Source organism: Clytia hemisphaerica, unplaced genomic scaffold (assembly GCF_902728285.1).
Source record: "Clytia hemisphaerica strain Z4C2 unplaced genomic scaffold, Clytia hemisphaerica genome assembly, whole genome shotgun sequence".
Classification (NCBI taxonomy): domain Eukaryota; kingdom Metazoa; phylum Cnidaria; class Hydrozoa; order Leptothecata; family Clytiidae; genus Clytia; species Clytia hemisphaerica.
In genome coordinates this window covers 50,890-70,121 of record NW_027103977.1, presented here as the reverse complement: position 1 = coordinate 70,121, position 19,232 = coordinate 50,890, and the positions used below count along the sequence as shown (strand labels likewise).

General features: G+C 36.0%; 1 protein-coding gene across 1 annotated transcript; it reads right to left on the bottom strand.

Annotated features, from left to right (window-relative positions):
* Positions 1-3,750: 3,750 nt before the first annotated feature.
* LOC136810816 (integrin alpha-8-like) lies at positions 3,751-16,196 on the bottom strand. The gene is made up of 25 exons (XM_067067406.1): positions 15,981-16,196; positions 15,538-15,669; positions 14,841-15,073; positions 14,414-14,527; positions 13,982-14,034; positions 13,530-13,638; positions 13,127-13,232; positions 12,688-12,785; positions 12,385-12,460; positions 12,101-12,146; positions 11,669-11,770; positions 11,472-11,527; positions 11,158-11,324; positions 10,312-10,526; positions 9,765-9,921; positions 9,303-9,401; positions 8,914-8,996; positions 8,410-8,620; positions 7,965-8,066; positions 7,494-7,544; positions 7,222-7,311; positions 6,682-6,798; positions 6,294-6,392; positions 5,935-6,063; positions 3,751-4,112 (listed from the first exon to the last, which is right to left on the bottom strand). The coding sequence occupies exons 1-25, from the start codon at positions 16,126-16,128 to the stop codon at positions 3,996-3,998; spliced, it is 2,910 nt and encodes a 969-aa protein (XP_066923507.1). The 5' UTR covers positions 16,129-16,196; the 3' UTR covers positions 3,751-3,995.
* Between the last annotated feature and the right edge of the window lie 3,036 nt (positions 16,197-19,232).

Here is a 19,232-nt window from a genome sequence, read left to right as displayed (position 1 = left end):
TCTTCTTCGAACACCATGTGCATTGTGCTCTCTCAATCATCTTGTGCATTTCTAATGACCACTTTTTCTCGTTGAAAACCACTCATTTTGATATGAATATAATAAAGTTTTTCTCCTCCAATACCTTTTCTCCTCACTAACAAACGCCTTTTCTGAAAAAAGCAAGAAACGCTTCTCACACAATCCTGTGCAAAATGAAATTGTACACCTTTAAACAAACAAACACACAACAACATATATAGATGCTTTTTTGTAATAAAAACAAAACAACAGTAATGAAAGGATAACAATGGTTTTGACGTTTTAGAACAACTATTAGCCTGGATATCCAAGCTGTAAACTATTTCACAGTCCAGTTTTTGATATTTTATGTTCTGGTTTACAGCCTGGTCTCCCTAGAGCGTTTTGCATTCTCATATGAGAATGCAGTCCGCTTGCTTGCGCTCACTTCGTTAAAGCCGTAAGGACCAATCTACACGGCGTGGAGCAATTCTGAAGCAAAAATAGGATAGTCCTCCACTTGCTAGTGAAGATGGAGTTTTCTGTTACATGAAAACATCAAAAAGAAGAAAACAGAGGCAAGTTCATTTTCCAAGCATGGTTGGTCATGATAATGGGTGCAAACTTGTTCATGGACTCGGGTGTAATCTTTGGATGTTTTAAATGGTTTTACATCTTGTAAGGCTGCTTTTTATTAATTTCTGTTTTGCTGCCCTGGGTTGGCTAGGAAAATTTTGGAAACATGGGTTTGCACTTTCATTCTCTAGGGAGACCAAGCTCTATAATTTTAGAACTTTGTATGTTGAGGTAAATTTTGTTTTCTCTAAAATGTTGAGCTTGGATATCCAGGCTAAATAACTATAAGCACAATTTCCACTGGTTATTACATTGGGTATCACAGCGTATAAATATTACATATCAAGCTATGAAGACATATCCCGATCCATTCAACGCTCACTCAGCGAGAACAAAAGTAACCATGACAATCATCCAGGATCTTGGATGAAAGACGAACCAATAAAATCACGAATAAAAAACGTAGAAAAGATTCAGTGAAAGAGTGTAATCTCAAAACATAACATTCATATTTTGTATAACTAGAGAATTGAAAACTTGTGACTTTGTAATTACTGTTACTGGGTCTGGGAGTCAGAGAAAAGACAGCCAAGGTTCTAAGCTAAAAGTATAATTTTGGCTTTAAAAAGATGTATACTATTAACGTCTATCTCTAAAGTATGTGGTTTTTTGACATTTTCTCAGCACCCATTCATGCTATGTTGGAAATTTATACACAGTTGGAAAGATATTTCAAAGGAGAATAAAGAATAAAAGATTTTTGAAAAGTTGAAAAAAAAGGAGAGAAAGTAAGATGAAAAAATGAAGATTTTTTCTAATGGCTTAAAAAAACATGACATGAAAATTTTAGAACATTTGAACCTTGCTGATTTCAAATCTGTGCTCAGATTTTTCGTATCTTTCTTGGATAAAAAATTACAACCCTTTAAGTAGGCCTAAAACGGCCAAAAATGACGGAAAACGGCAAAAATGACCAACTTCACAGTGCTGTAACTTTTTATCCATGTGATATCGACCGATAATCTAAATACCCTACCAAAAATATGTCATTTTAGTTTTGTGGCAATTTTTTTTTTGCCGTAAGCAGCATATAAGCCCAAAATTCAGCGTCAAAGTAATAACATCTAACCGACAAAATGTTAAAAGTAATCAAAAATCATTTCGCAAAAATATTTTATAATATCAAAAAATTTTTTAGTCAAAGTTGAGTGACATTTTTCTAATGTCCTCCAAATCGGAGGTTTAGTTTTTTCGAATATCTTAATCAAAAAGCATAGCATCGACATCAAATTACTATTAATAGGTATGAAGGCAATGCTTTATGACTTAAAAAAGTCAAAATTTACTTTCCTCCTTTCATACCAAATTCATACCAAAGCAATAATTGTCAGGCCTGGCTGAGTGCAAATTCCCGTGCAAAATACTAGCAGCCTCTAATGTTTATTTTATCGTGAAATATTTCAAATTTTCTGAAAAACTTTTAATTACTGAGTTGGTGTTGGTATATGTTTATACTTTGCAGAGTTACCCAGTTTTTAGGGATTGAATTTCCAATCTTGTTTGACTTTTGACGGTTTTAGTCAAAAAAAAGGAATTTTCGAAACTAATTTTTGAAAAAAAGGAAGAAGAAAATTAGCCATGTTAAAAATGACATTTTGGTATTTTCTTTTTTCGGACTCAAGAGAAATGTGTAAGGATTGAATCTTAAAGCTTTCCCAGGTTTTAAAATAAAAACATGGCCCATTAAGGCAAAACCTCCGTTTTGGGGGCCGCCTCCGTTTTGGGTGCCATATACTCCTGTAAATATTTGTCGGCTGCAAAAATTCAACGGCCTTAAAAGGTTTTTCGTCACTTTTGTCTGCGAAACCTCTACCCTGTTGGATATCTGACTCAGTCTTTGGGTAGAAGCCATATTTTTCCAGTAGACTTGCAGAAGTCAGACTACTTTAGTCGTACAAACGAACACACTTTCGTGAGGTTGAAAAATCGCAAAATTCACGACATTTACCTTTGCGAATTTGACGAAAAAATCTTTTCGCGAGCATAAACTTTCGTGAATCAAGACGTAAATATTTCAAATGTGAAAATGGCTTAGGCAGGTACATATATTTATTTTGTTTTTTTTTTACTTATAAGGCTTTAACTACATCTTAAATCTTTTATTCAAAGTTTGAAGTTTTACAGATTTTCTATTTCGTCAAGAATTTTTTCCGTACATAAACTTTTGCGAAAAGAGTCATAATTCGTAAAAATTGTGTTTCTGCTCGTGAAAGTCTGTACGCTTAAAGGATTCCCGGAAAAAAAATTATGCACACTTTTTCCTACGTATCTATTTTCTCAGTAATACAGATTTGATCGATTACCAAGCTACTGTGCACCCAGGGTACCCATTACACTGAAGGTTGGCAATACTGCCATGAATGCAAAAAATTGATTTGATTTTGTAAAATACATGTTTTTATGAGAAAATGTCTTACTTTACAATCTGATAAAAAGGTAAATATTCTATGTTACAAGAAAAATATGAAAAATGAAAAATGAAAAAATGAAAAATGAAAATGAAAAAACACGATACAAAAATGATTTTCAAATTGTCTCTCCTAAGAGATTTAGGGGATGCGACAAAGGCAAGTTAAATAATAATAATAGTATAAATTAAATGCTTTCAATAAATTAAAGTAAAATTTTTTAGATAAAACTCAATAGCAATGTAAATGTTCCGAGGGCGATATATTTATATTTCCTTGATTACTTGCGATGATTAGCGCCGCATAACATTAATTTGTCCATTTATACATTTGAATTTGTCAAGTTTTTTCTACGAGCTATGACTGACCATCTTTCTTAGATTCGTTACAACACTCAATTTTATAGATCTACCGCTAAACACACCTATATTAGCCCATACACTACTAGGGAATCGGGACCGAGTATAATCCATACAGGGGAGGAAGTTACTTATGATGTACACCATTGCAATGTCTTCTAACATTACACATCATGTCGTAAGATTGGTTGAAAATGACATATTGACTGATTTTACATCACTTCCAAACAATCAGCTATTGGGTCTATGGTGTGATGCCGAAGACATTGCAGTGATGTATATCGTGAATAGGTGCTTGATATTCGACTTGAAGTTTTTTTTTTTTCATGAAATTGTTGACAATTTATCACATTGTACCAAACATAGTTTTAGTAAAGAAAACGATTTAAGTTAGATTCGTTTAATCTAACACTGCAATGTCTTTCTTGCACAAAGCATTGTACCAAACACTTCAAAAATTGATTAAATTGATATTCTAGCTCTAAATATTGTTCAATTAGTAAAGTAGGTGATTGTTCTTGTCGTAAGGTACATTGTCCTCCTTGCCAGAAGTCTGCCATTATTAATCTCTACCTTAAATTCGCTTTACATTCTAATCATCAGATCCAGATCCATAACCATCAGCTTGTGGTTTCCTTTGGTAAGTTTCGATGTGGTGTTGATGTAATGGTGACTCTTCCTCCAGACGATGTCTCTTGAAAAAGCCAATCTGAAATTGGGAAAGAGATTTCGTTGTTGAAATACTTGGTAGATTAGAGGCAAATAGGGTTTACAATTCCTCATTTAAAGCTGTAATGCTAGGATAAGTCTTAGCTATTGGAAGTTCCATCATCTACCTTTTTCAATAAGAAACGCTACGAAGGCTACATAAACCATGGAATCGCTTTTCAAGGATAGGAATTTTTTTTTAAATTTGCTATCTAAGGGTCACTTTTAGCCGAGTTTGTTTCTTTAAAGGTAAGTAAGTAATAGTTTATTTCATGTTGACGAAAAGGTAGCAACAAAGGCTAATAAAAGTCAACGCTACTTTACAATTAAAAAAGACTAATGTTTTGTTGGCAGCTCATCGTCGCTGCTACTGAGGCTAGATATTGACAGCTTTTGGTTGGCAAAGTTTTTGTTTGTTTTTATCAAGTGACGGTTATCTGTTCTGGGACTTCCTCTCACACGCCAAATGAAATCACCATCACATTCGGAGTTCCATTTTTTAGCTTTTTCGCACATCTCTTTGATTTTTCTTCTTTCATTGATGGTGAAATCATCAGTGATGCTTAGATGATATCCAAACTTTTTTAAGGCTTTAAGGTTGCTCATGATTCTTTCTTTTTCTTCTTCACTTTGCAAGGTCACCTTTATCGGACGATTTTTCTTCGATCTTTCTTGTTCGAACCCAATACGATTTTGATGCGTTGGTTTGATGTCGCGGATGCCGATATCTTTGAGCAGATCCTCAATTTCCTTTTTGTCCTCTTCTTGATCTTCTTCTTTCGTGTCTTCAGCTTGTTCACAGAGTCCATGAATTATGATGCTTTTTCTTCTTGATTCGATGTCTCGTTTTTCTCTCCTCTCCTCTTCTTTTTGTTCCGCAACAACAGATTTAAGATTTTCCTTGTGTGCTTTGGTTATATCAGCGTAGGTTTTACGGGATGACTCTTTCATAAAATCTTTTGTCTGTTGTATCTCTTCTTTTATCATTTTCCTTGTTTTGGCTTCTAGGTCGCTCATCTTTTGTGTTAGCATTGTTTCGATGTCGTTGTTGATGACTTCTCGGTTTTTGGTCAGTTGTTTTTTGAGTTTTTTGATTTCGTCGTCTTTTTTAGCAATCTGCTCTTGCATCATATGGTACTTGTTTTCTCCGATTTTACTTCTTAAGGATCTCGTTATTCGCACACAATTGTGACATACATATTGATTATTGTACGTGTTCATCATCATCATCATCATCATCATCTTTCGACCGCGGTCGAGATGATGGATTCCACCCTCTGGCGCAAAGAATCGCGGTCGCGCATGGCAGTCTCCAGGTCACTATAAAGAAGTCCAGTGTCCCTGCTAACTGCGTCAGTAAAAGTTAACTTTCTCGATCTTTGAACCAGCCGCTTGGGTTTCCAGAGTAATAGAGAGGAGATTAGGAGATTGTACGTGTTAGCGAATATTTGCAGTTGGTAAAGTGGCAATTGTGTGCATTCGTAATGTACCATACGTTGGCAGCTACGGCATTTGAGTCGATTTTGATCTTCATCATCAATACACGTAACAAGGGTGCATGTTGCAGTTGTGTTTGCTGCTTCAATTGGTGGGTCTTGGGTGTTTTTATCGCGATTTTTGTTCATATTTAGCGAATTTCGATGCTTCTTTGAGTTTCCACCATTTTTTTGAAAGCGATGCAGAACACGTCTTGACTATTTGACGTCAAATAAAAAACTGTATGGCACCGGTCGGAGAGGTCCGGTCTGTACATACCTAAAATTTTTCAACCTTGGTACCCTGCCTAGGGTCCTAGACCACAAGAAGACAGGAGAAGCACTTACTCTGTAGAGAACAGCGCAGAAGATGGCCAGAAAGATAAGTGCACCGACAACAGCTACCAACACGATCCACCATTCAACCCTTTTGATGTCTGAATTCTCAGCGGTAATCTTACCGAACGGTTGACGGAGCTGGAAAGAGTAGAGATTGAACTTTTATTGAAGATTCATTGTAAAATAGTGGTTGAAGACTTTGTTGATACATTTTCATGCAATTGATTCATTTACTTCAAATTTTTCCTGTTCATAATTCTATACCAAAGTACATTATTGTTAAAACTGTCCATTTGTATAGCTTTGCCTGATATTTGTTTGATAGACTGAAAAGTTTTTTACTGTTTGTTATTTTGTTGTTTGCTCACCTCAATTTTGGCTGGACATTCTTGAGCCTGTTCAACAATAGATCCAAAAGTTCCACCAAACTTTGGAGTTACCGTGATCACCATTTCATCAGATTGAAACTGAAAAATATAAAGGAAAGAATATCTCATCTGGTTTTCACTTCATCTCTCCTGCTCTCTATCAGATTGTCAGTTGTTATGAAAGAAAGCCAGAGCTATCCAGCATTTGTTTTGTTGACTTTGAAAAGAAAGGATTGTACTCTACTCTTCATTAGGAAGTGTCCACCTTTAAAAAAAAAAAATTAATGTAGGGCTGTTCTTAAGATGAGCGTCAATTACAGAGTTTACTAGAGACTTAAGTGGTAAGGCACTTTCTGCATTTTCGAAGGTAAACATTTGTATTTCTTACCTTTTGAAGAGCTTCCAAGTAGACAGCCATGGATAATTTTAATCTTCGGATGCCATCAACAGGGACATTCAAAACATTCTTACAAGTCATCGTTTGGCAATGTCCGTTCAAACAATTCTGGATAAAAGAAGAAATAAAAATTCAATAAACGAGATTTGATAAAGTTCACATTTTAACCAACTTTTGACATTTTCTTGTATTCAGTTTTTCGGAATGACCAAAACTGAGGGCACACTTGTTTTTAGGACTACTTGTGCATGCCTTAGCATCATGGCCACACCTGACACTTCACAGTCTCTGTCTCAATCTATTGCTTTTCTATTAATTGTCTGTATCTTTGTCGATTGTCGTGTTTCTATTTGTGCCTTCTTCTTTCGTTTATCTGTTCCATTTATGTCTGTAGCGTATGGTTGAGATAATGGTCGAATTGGTAGTTTTATTTTTGTCGAAAGATTTACTTGTGTCTTTACTTAAAAAAGGGGATTCAGATTAACCCAATATCTTTTCGGTACAAATTGAGGAATACATAACAAAGCTTACCAGGATGGGTGGTCGAGTGTCAGTTCTTTGGATAACATCACGTCTCTTTCTTCGTGCTGCAACATCATTTGTTTGAGTTGGTTGACTTCCCTACATTGAAAAAATTGTAAACGTTTTATTTATCACTTCGACTCGCTTAACGAAGCTTGCAACGAAGAATACCCCATCAGATTCGGTCATGTTTGAAAAAAAAAAGCTGACTTATAAAATGTTTAATACTGCAGAAAATTGATTGATAAAAGCTGTTAAATGAAAAACGACCAATAACTTACGAAAAGTTTTCCGGTGTTGATTTTATTTAGCTCACACGTTTGTCCTTCAACCTAAAGGAAAGTCAATGTCAAAGTTGATTACATTTTTCATACCGGGCCGGGGGGCATTTGTAAATGACAGAATGTATTCCCAAGAGATGGTTTTCAAAACTAGACTCTCACAGTGTAGTGAGGAGGGTGTAGGTAATACAGGGTGTCCCTAATAAAAGTATCGAGTTTGAACATGCGATTGAGTAGAAAGTTTTAAGTGTGTATTCACAAAATTGTATTTTAAGCTCTCCCTCTTTTTTCTTTGTCAGTTATACCTTTTGTAATGAGCCTATGTGATGGAGAACGTTATTATATTTTAGCGATAACACACACAAACTTTTCTACTCAATCGCATGTTCAAACTCGATACTTTTATTAGGGACACCCTGTAGTGCTCATTGACAAGCAACCAGGTGACTTAATTATTTGTGACATGCTTACCGATAACTCAGTGATGTAGATAATGTTCGTTCTTCCAACACGATCGACTAATGTGACGTCAATTGACATATTATCAATTGGTACTCGCCCACTGTTTTGCACCTGTGAAGAAGAAGAAGAGGAAAACAAAATGTGAACGAATGAAATTCAGTATCAGTCTTAAATTGGTGAAAAACAAACGGGTTCCTTTTTTAATTTTTAGCTATACCTCGAAAGGCTCTCGAAATGAATCGTTTAAAATCAGCATTTATTTCGCTCGCATGGCGAACTCCTTTTCACTGGTCAGATTCAAAATTCTCGAACAAAGATTGAATTTCTAATATGCCTGAAATGGAACTTGCTCAGCAAAGCTGTACATCGGTGAAGCTGGGGGTCTTGTGGGTTTTCAGAGGGCGAATCCCTGGAATACCCATTACACATCTCATGTACTGTCAAATGGTCTTACCAAGATTGTGTATTCGACTTTTGGACCTGCTTCTTGAGCACTCTGTGGTCGTGCAATCGGTTTCTTGAGATTGTCGTACAACAGTTTAGGTGCTTCGTTTCGTGCGTCACCCCCTTCAGCACGATCAAGAGAGATTTGTACACACGATTGGATCTTCATGGGTAATTTGATGGTTTTTCTGTTGTTTGATTGGTTAATGTCGTTACCAGTACTGAAAGATATATCAAGTTGTGCATTTTTAAACTTTTTGACTTTGACTCTTTTAGCATTATTTTAGGTTTGTGGTTTCTTTAGCTTATTATCTTTCCACCGCTTGAAAATAACTAACTTTCTAGGATCTTTTAGCTAATCATAAAGCAAAGTTTCTACGACATGCTTATTAGGGGGCCAAACAGGACGATTGGGGTCTGGTCCTCAGAGTTAAAGTTAGAGATCCAGAAGACTTCATATTTTATATTGGAAACAAGGAGGTTTTTCATATCAAGATGTCACCAAAAAACTTACGAGTTAACGGTCAAGTTGAATGGATATTCGAAAAATTTCGGTCTCGCTAAACTTTTGATGATGAATTGAGCTTCGACATCAACCTGTGCAAAAAAAGAAGTTTCGAATTTCATGGATAAATTGTTGTTTCCGTAAAGTGTAATGGAAACTGGTTACATACGAATAATGATTAATGATGCCTAGAAATCGTGGACCTTCTCTCCTAAAAGGCTTACTAGACAATATGTGTATGTTTTACAACTGATTGTAGTTAGTTTTGACGGACCTTTATTTATTGAGCTCTATTTCATTTGGCATCGAGGAGGGATTTATGTTCACGAATGTTTTGCTTTCTGGTACTTTTTCTACTGGTGAGATATTGGATTAAGAATTTGTTCAACGCGACTTACCACTTCTCTTTCCAAGATGGGATTGTCCAATAAGAATTTGACCACATTTCCAGTTCCATTTTTATTCTCTCCGTTGTATTCAGGAATGATGCTGTCTCTCTAGAGAAAATGAATTTTTATAAAAAACTGCGTACTCTTCTGACCGGCATTGAGAGAAATCCTCTGGTTCGAAAGACATCTACCGGGAAGCATGGAAAGGCGTATTCTGTACCAGATTGCATATCATGTATAACGTAGTATATACAACGTAGCGTAGTACAATGATTTTAAATTTCGTTAGATATCGGTTCCGATTTCAGATAAGAGAGGGCGGCGGATTTTCTATTTTTTTACAACTGGCACTCCATTTGTTGTAACATGCTAATATTTTTGTTAAAAACTTCTATATAATAATATAGGTTTCTTTCTTTTAAAAGAAGCTTCAGTTGATCTAGAAGAGAGCAATGAACAATCAACACATACCCCGTTGACTGAAATTTGAAGGAGAGCAAAATCTTCGTGAAAATTGATTTCCATTTTGGCTTGGTATGCCGACTCATTTCTGTTGCGTACTTTTGCAATCAGTTTGATTTCATCGTTAAATGACCCGATGTACAATGGTTCGATTACCGAAGATGCACTTTAAGAGAAAATTTTAGAAGTTGAGATTCTGCACTGGAAATTTTTATAAACAATCTAAAATATGTGATACAGTAAACACCATCGGTTGTTAGATACATATACTCGCATAAAATATGCGAGGCTGAGTAAGAAGCCAAAGTGGTAGACTTAAAAAGACAAATTATTACATGCGCAAGGAATCAGTGAGTCGAAGTGTTTGAATATGTCATACAAAAGGAATTTTTAATTGACTCTTATTTGACCTTCAATGGACCAAGAAATTTTTAGTATTATATACAATTTCTAGCTGGACGGGCTTAATGTTTCACTACAGAAAGAAGCGAATAAGAGAGGTGCCAATTAGAGGGAGTTTTTAACAAGACTTGCAAAATTGAGGCTATAAATGTACCCTTTTTTCACACGAATTTCAGTATCCTCAATGTCTAGGTCAACATCGCAGACTTGATCGGTACCGCATTGTTTCAAATATTTCACCACGGCAAACCCGCTCAATGCACCAAACTGATCCAAAATGGCGCATGGGCCGTCTTCACAATTATTCTTTGATGCGAATGTTCGGTAGGAGGTTGTTAGACGGACTGGCGATTCAAAATTTGTTGCTTTCTGTTTGAATAAATAGAGAAGAGGATATCATTAGTCTTTTGTCAATTGATACGCAGTACAATTGAACATTACATCACGGACCCAACATCTGATTGGTTGCAAGTGGCAAGTGACTGATTTTAAGTCACTTACAACCAATCAGAGCTGTTGGGTCTATGGTTTGATGTCGATTGCAGTGATGCATATCACTAATACTTCAGTAGATACTGCTTTGTTCAGCCGAAATATTATTATTGGGGAATTCTCAGTCTGAGAGAGCTATGAGCTTGAATAACGTTATTTTCATCACATTTATAAATATTCATTTCTCATTTGAGCTTGCGGTCGTAAGCAAAGGTACTTTGAATAAATAGAAGCAGGACCAACGCCGGGGGGGGGGGGGCAGGGGACCATGCCCCCCCACCTTTTGGAAAGTAAAAATTTTTGGTTGCGCCTCCCTGGGAAGATCACTAGCTTTTCTGCGAATCGATATGGATGATACTGGAATGCGCAGCTAAAAAATTGTGGATGGAAAAGCTCAAGAAATAAATTTTCATCCTGTTTAGGCTCATTTGTCATTTGGGAATAGGTAGCAGGCTAGTTGTTACAAAGTTTCTTGACAACATGTGTAAAATTATACTGTGTAACTTACATCAATACTGATATAGATGGTGTGTTGGTATGGCAACGATCTACCTCGGATGAATGTGACCTTGTTGGTGACAGATTTGACCAGTGTTTTCGTAGAGTTGTCGTAAATCAAAGCTCGTCCGGCTGCTGCAGAATCTCGGACATCCGCTTCGAATGTTATCTCCAAATCTAAATCAAAGCGTTTGTATATCATTAGATTAATTTCTATATGGTACAACGGTTCTGTTGGTAAAAATGCTTTAACGTCAAAATTTTGAGTAGTCATCTTTCAGTAGTTATTTAATAGTGCAAATACCTTTTGAAAGGGTAACTTACCAAATTTAGCTGGTGCATTGGTACTTGCGTCCTTTAAATTAGCTCTGAATGTGATGCTAAAATCAAAGAATTGAAGGTCATACTTTTAAACTACTCAATAATCACTACTCGTGCATGAGTTGGCTTTAACTTGTATGAAACGAATTATAACCTTGAAACTGATGGCTAAGGGGGCATAACACGTAAAAGTTGTTTACCATTGATATTTGACTTTTCCGAATTCACAATTTGATTCATCAGTTGGGATGGTAATCCGATCAATCCATAAATTATCTTCCAATGTGATGATGGTCTTAGCTCTGTAATGAGAAAAAGATAATTTTACGATAATTTTACCAATAATTTGCTATTGATCACAGTGATCATCTTCCTATCCATAAAGTCCAATCACTCCCATTTGACGCATCTGAGTAATCGTTAACGACGCTTAAGTGAAGAACATTTCTCTCGATAATCACCGCAAATCAAAAGCTTTTAAAATTCTTTACTCAAATAATAGAGGACCTCTTCTTGACATGTAATATCTGAATTTCAGAAACCTTATTGAGGTCTAGATTGATAAATATCAGACTTTGAGTGGACTCTCAATTGCACTTTTCTGCTTGTAGTTCTCAAAAGATTTGACTTACTTGAATAAGAAGACGCGACCGGATTCGGGTGCTCCAACCGCCAAAGCTATTAAGAGAAATATGATTATGTTAGGTCAGTAATATACACGTTAATCCTCTGGTTAGGCTTTGTTTCTTTAAAACAATAAAATAGACTGTTTCCTGGATAGGAAGTTTCGAAGTTCCACTAGTTGAAATTATCTTTATCGTAATTCATCAGGTGGCACTCCTGGTCTCAATCTATTGACTCGAAAATCGAGAACGTCGATCCACATCGATTCATTGCACCGTTCGTATAATCTTACCTGGATAAACTCTAGTGTCGATTTTGGCTGATGAAATCGAATAACCGAATCCGGCACCAGATGGTGAGGAAAGGACCTGTAAAGCAGTAGAGAGGAGAACTTTAATACTTCTTTGTTGTTTTCAACTTTCCTTTCATTTGATAGTGATAAGATCGAAGAAATAAAATGTTTCATAGTCATGAAAGCGGATGTTTAATTGAGAGTACAATGACTTTCGTATTCCTCACAAAAACTTTACACCTATTTTTTAACGATGAGAATCTTAAGTATCACATGATCAACTTCATCACCATGGTTACATACCTGGGAATGTGTTTTAGTGAGTTGTCCATCTCGTACGTTGTAGATGTAGACGGCTCCATTTCCATCTTTTCCTCCCCAAGGAGCTCCTACTGCCAAATCTAAAAAAGTAAGAAGACATAAAAAATAATTGGATGTGTTATGACGACGCATACTCTGAAAGCCAGAAAAGAGAGTCTGCAGACAAAACAAATCAATTTAGTACTAACTGAGCCGTCATTTCATCATAGAAAAGTATTTAGTTTGCAGTACGCTAATAACACGATGATTGTCTAGTGTAATCAATACATGAAATTTCTTGGGTTTTTAAACTTAAAAGATTTCATTAAATTATGAATTGACCGACATCGAGTAGTGCTACTATTTTTCTAAAACTTCCGATCAAAGATGGCGGATAAAACTTGGTCCAGGGTTTGTAAAGGGTAACGCCTTTCGAACTTACCATCACTTCCATCGCCATTGATGTCACCAATGTTGACAACAGTGGAACCAAAACGTGATGACTCCACATTCTCACCTTCCAATGTCATGTTTTGTTTGAACGAGAACTATAGATACAAAAAAAATTCATCGTTGCAATTTTAGTTCTCGTTGACTTTCGCTACTTTGAACTCGAACGGGGAATCTTATTTGTTTAAATTAAGAAAGGAGTCGAATTATAGAAAGTAATTTGAGAGCTTTTCCCTTTGATTGGGACTGTGGATTATTTCGAATTATAGAAGGGCTCTAATTATAGAAGTTTATATCAGCAAGAGTTCGCTTCGCCCTAATTAGCGAGTTGTGCTTAATAGCTCTGATATCCAATTTTGGGATCTGAAAAAAAGCTAGGGGAGTAATATACTTACTTGTCCGTTTTTGTTGTTGATGAATATGAAGACACGTCCTTCATCTTGACCGATACGGTTACCTACTGAATTGGCAAATAACGGTGCTCCAACTGCCAAATCATCGAAACTGGCAACGTAAAAAGAGGGATAAAATGAACACCAACTTAATTCGTGATATTCGTGACGTAATGTTTTGAACGGAGGCACTAAAAAAATACCGGGTGTTTGGCACTAGTTTTGGATTTTAGTAACAATACTAGTTGCATACGCCCGGACTATTTTGGGTGCTTCATTATAAAACATCACGTCATGAATATCATAGATTCCTTTGGAAACATTATAACTGGATGTTCATTCTAGAGAGATCAAAATGATTCTACACTTTCTATTCTGTCTCTATTCCTAGGTTATTTTTTTCAAACCAAGTTTTTGCATTTTATCTTTGAAAAATAGAAATCTACTTTTCTTACCCGTCCCCGTTAATATCGATTGCTGCAACAGATGCTCCGAATAACGATGGTCCCTATGAGAAATACCATAAAAATGTTAACCGAGAAAGCACTGTAAAATATTTATATGTGAGGCCTTGGGATGTGCTTCTTCTTTTCTTCGTCCAAATTCTCATTGTGATACGAATTCAACACCTCACAAATAAGTTGTTGGTTCTCTCTGATTCTTTTTTCAAGGGGATTGGACTTTCAACGAATAATGAAACGTATCGGATAGAAGAACGTCGTTTATGAGAGTGTCTTGTTGACGGTCACTTTACTATTATCGAAAAAATGGAACGTATGGAATAGTAGAATGTCAAATTGGAGAGAGTCAACTATAGCTAAAATCTTTCAGAGATAGTTCTATGTGTGACGCAGTGGCTTATGGGTTGAATGCTCCAAACTACTTACTCCTTTGGAAGGTGCTGGGTTAGTGATAATTTGTTTGATGGTTAGTTCTGAGTCATCATCTAGATCATCGGGTGTGGCTGTCCCATTCTTCAAGCGGTATTGGTAGATCATCACCTAAAATGAGTATGTCGTCGTTTTTTAATTCCACAAGACTTGGTCATTTTTACAGTATATTTTAGTATCCCATATCGATTGTGATTGACTGTTAAATTTACATATACCTGCATATACAGTTGACTCTCAAAGAGCCAGGGGTTTCAAATTCGAAAGATTCGAATTACAGAGAGTATTTAATTTCGAATTAGAGAGAGTTGACTGTATTCATAAATTACTTTAGCCACGCTGTGATATATGGACTGGAACTTCCTTAATCCAGTATGCTTATGAAGCATTCTGCCATTACCATTTATCCAAATGTTTCTCTTACCTGTCCGCCGAAGAGAGCAGCTCTTGGAGATCCACTGGCAAGTCCTGGTAAAACTTCACCAGTGAAATTTCCTTTGGCGGTGCTGTAACCAACCATAGCATGTTGAGCAGTGAAGCTCTTGGAATCATCATTCTTCACCTCTGCGCTTCTTAAGAATGTTGTATCATCTTTGAGATTCACTTTGTTGACAAAGTTTGAATTTTTATCGCCATCAACGGTAGAAACAACAGCACCTTAGAATAAAGAGGAGGAGGATAGATGTCAAATATTTTATTCCATTCAAATGTCTTGAAAATAATTTGAAAATGAAGATTCTGAAGGGCGTATAGGAGTTCAATTACCGAGTTTATCATATCGGAGGATATCGAGGGCTACGGTAGATGAAATCGATACAAAACAAAAGTCGATAGTTGATGTACGGCTCTATATCGCCTTTGCTCACCTAAACAGACGACGGTATTTTGGTGTTTTTACCGTCGTCGAGCAAAGTGGATGGTGATTTCGGAGACATGTCAACTTTGCTTTATCCCGCACCCCTCATTTATCTCGAATACACAAACTCGCTATTAAGTCACGCCAACTGTTCCTCAGCCTCGGTTTGCCAAAGTTAGAAAGAAGTACTCAATTTTATACCTTTACATATCACTGAGATGTTGGTTAAAATGGTTAAAATGCTCTCCACTACTGATAGACTTACCGATATATCTTCCGGATCCTGGTGCAGAAATGAATTGATATAATTTCCCCTCATTATTGAATGATTGGACGCCTCCTGTACCTAACATGCACATACCGTAACGGTTGAGATGTGGTGTACGGTTCAGGCTACCTGTAATGTAAAGTAGAATAGGTGTATGAGGGTCTCTGGAAAACAATTATTTCTCCGTTTTTATTTTGTTTCTTTTAACTGCCCAATATAAAACCCCTTCTGTTGTTGTTAGGAACTCTCTCTAAGCATCGACGTCTCGATCTGAATCGAACAGATTTATTGTAGATTTTTTCCTCAATGGTGAGTGTTCGGTTGAATTCGATCTCTGGACTAAGGCTCGACTACGGAATCGAATCATGAAGGGAAAGGATAAAAACAGGAAACAATATTCCGCCCTTCGATTATAATATCTTGTAATAAATCTTCCCTACCTTTATAACATGGAATATCGCTGTATTTGAACTTTAGATCTTCATCAAAGACCGGACATCGTCCCATGAAGTAATTTCTACGGAACAAGCATGATTTTGATTCAGGATCGTCAACACAAGCCTGGTTGGTGGGCTTGAAACGAGTCATTGATGCACATGCTGTCACTGTGTTTTCTGTGGTGGAGATTGTAACTCCAAGAGACTCACCTTCCGTTGCATCGTCTGTAATGGAAAATGTGAAATGTTATTTTCACCAAAGTGAAACCTTTTCGACCGTAGTCGCGCAGTCATGCGCGTGCCACTTTAATATTTAATTTACCACCCTAAACTCGATCCAATCCTTTTTTACACCTTTTTCTACTGTCTTTAGGTGCGAAAAAAAGACTGGGACGGTTTTAGGGTGGTAAAATAAAAAAATAAAAAAAATGAAAATGCAAACAAAAAAAATAACCGCGCGGCAATTGGCGGCTACGGTCAAAAAGGTGTATTCTGTCGATACAGATTCCATTGACCTCCTTGATCCTTCGTCGAATCAACGTGATGTACAATATCTCAATTTAGCACCTCCCTCAAAAGATTTTCGCACTTAAAAGTTTAAACTGTAAAAGAGTGCCTCCCTTTAATGAGCACCGCATCTTGAATGGTAAGAATGTCACGAGCGATGCGGCGGTTGTTTTAGGAAAGACGGTATTTGTGTTATGCATAAATTCGTTCGGTGTAAATATTTTGCTAGTAAGACTTCAAATTGAAAATGAAAGTGATGCAACTTTTCTTTCCCGTGCAAAAAAAAATAAAGAACTTGAAAAAAATGACTTACTTCCAGGTATTTCCGTGTTTGAGCTGGCCACAGCGTCCATCTTGGAGCAGGAATTATCATTACCATTGACACGGCAACTATAGACTGCTCCAGCTCGATTGCTATGGTTCGGTGCACCAATGATCAATCTGGTAAAGAAAAGAAATATTTTTTGAAGACATCGAAGATAGTTATTTTGGCAACGGGCCATGAAACTCGAGTATGAATTATTCTAAAATAGTCTGAATAGATAGATAAGATGAGAGACGGTTTAAATCGACTGGCTGCAAATCAACTTTTTGTGCTGATGAATATTGCGAATATAAGAATAAAGCTGAGCAACAGATGTACTGAAGCCTTGCCGCTGGTCTTGTTGAGCGTTTACCGAAATTTCCCGAAGTTAGTTTAGAAAAATTGCTGTCTCGTCAAAATTAGTTCCGTTAAGGTTCCGTTGGGAAGTCGGCGGGAAGCGAAATCTCAGTTGATGCGTTGGGCCAAAAAAACTATAAGCTACGGCATTAATGGGCAGGTTAACAAGTTTTCTTATCGAAAAATAATGGTTCCTTTTTTTCAGAATTATTTGGATTGACAAGGAGTAGGCAAGATTGTCATTTGAAATTATTACTTCGACATGATAAATTGCATTTTTAAGTAGCTATTTGTCAAAGATAACTCATGAAGGAGACTGTAATTACACAACTACCGGTAGTAAAACTTTAATGATCACGGAAATTATATTTTTCTACATCCTAGATATTTATTTTGATTTGAAGAAATCTTCAAATAAGGAGCTTTACTTCAACGGTAAAAATTGATTCAATATTATGTATAATGTTACAAAATTATGAAATTCTTAATTAGTAGTCCAATGGGAAAATTTTACGAATGCTAATATCATGAACTATTTCCTTACTCCTGGATAAGCGATTCTTTTTTCTTTTTTCTAAAATTACACCGTTTTAATGTGTCATCTTTTAGATTATTTGAAGACCTTAAGTGCTCCTCGACAGTGTAAGCTATAAAGCTAACTTGAACAATTCTATGTTGTTATTTCATAAACAGTAGGACATACATTATCATATTAATGACAAGTTGGAATAAAAAACAATTTCTTATCAGTTATCAGTCACCCCCAGGTGTGTTAGACGCGATAAAATTCTGCAATTGACAAATTTTTTCAAAAGAATCAGCATTACATAAGATATGTAACAGTGCTTGAAGCATGAATGAAAAATTGGTTGCAATTACTTTTATCTCACGAGCTTTATAATAGGTTAATTGGTCATGTTCGCGTGTACATCATTTTAAAAACTTGTGGTATGAGGGCTTGAAGTGAAACCAATATTGCCATATTATAAATTACTTCTGATGCTACATTAAAACTTTTGTGGTCAGAGCCAATAATAGATACGAGTTGTACTCGATTAATAAAACTATTTTGTGGTCTAAAGGGTCAAATGGTCAATGTTTTGAAAAAGAGAAGGTCTTATAGCTTAGCACGATCCTTTGTGCAAAAGCTTTTCAAAATTCAAAAAACCTTCGATTACTTTAAAGCTTTTTGAAATTTTAATTGCCTCATTTCCATGGTTAATGTTTTTTCCATAAAGTGAAGATTACTAGCATGAGCTAGTATTCGATTACAGAGATTATTTGTCAGTTCTGCCCTTTTTTGCTTATTCGTCAATTTGTTAAACCCTAAAGTGTTCCTAATTTCCTCTCAGTTCATCCTATTTTAATTAGCTTCAAGGTAGATGATTGATTAAAAACTTTAATGTTGTTTCAATGATGAAATGACGGAAAAGTTTCTCGAGGACGATTTTTGAATTTTCTTTTCTATGCTCCAAATATTCTTTGAGATATGAAATAAAACTAAAAGTAAATGAAAGCGAAGAGAAGAACTACTTTGGAAGAATTGCAAACTTTAAATTACCTTGCATCAGCTAAAGTTTTGAAGAGACCAATGGAATAACCAAAGAAACTTGATTTGTCTTCACCGGAACCACCGCTAATGGAGAACTCCAACCGATTGGCTTCGCTGTCCACATTAAAGGATTGCGAGAGCGCCAAATAGTTTAATAGTAATGTGATCCATAATCTACCTTTGTCAGTCATTTTCAGTTTTTAGATATATATATTACAAACTATTTTCAATATATTAAGATTTTTTTTTTGTTCTTCTCTAAAATTGGAAAAGAAAAATAGTTCAACAAAAATGAATCCACAAAAATACAATTAATAAACCACGCAAAATTTGTAGACCTCTCAAAATAAAACTGACGCCTTCAACACTACCAACCAAATGAAACAACTTTTCCTTTTAGAAGAAGAAAAAATCTTCTGAGCACGAATAAGGGAAACACCTTGCCTTTGTTCCTTTATCTGATGTAATGGACGAGCTTCCCGTCTGATTGAGAATGACTGTAACTCATCGAAAACTTAATTAGCTGTTACGAAAC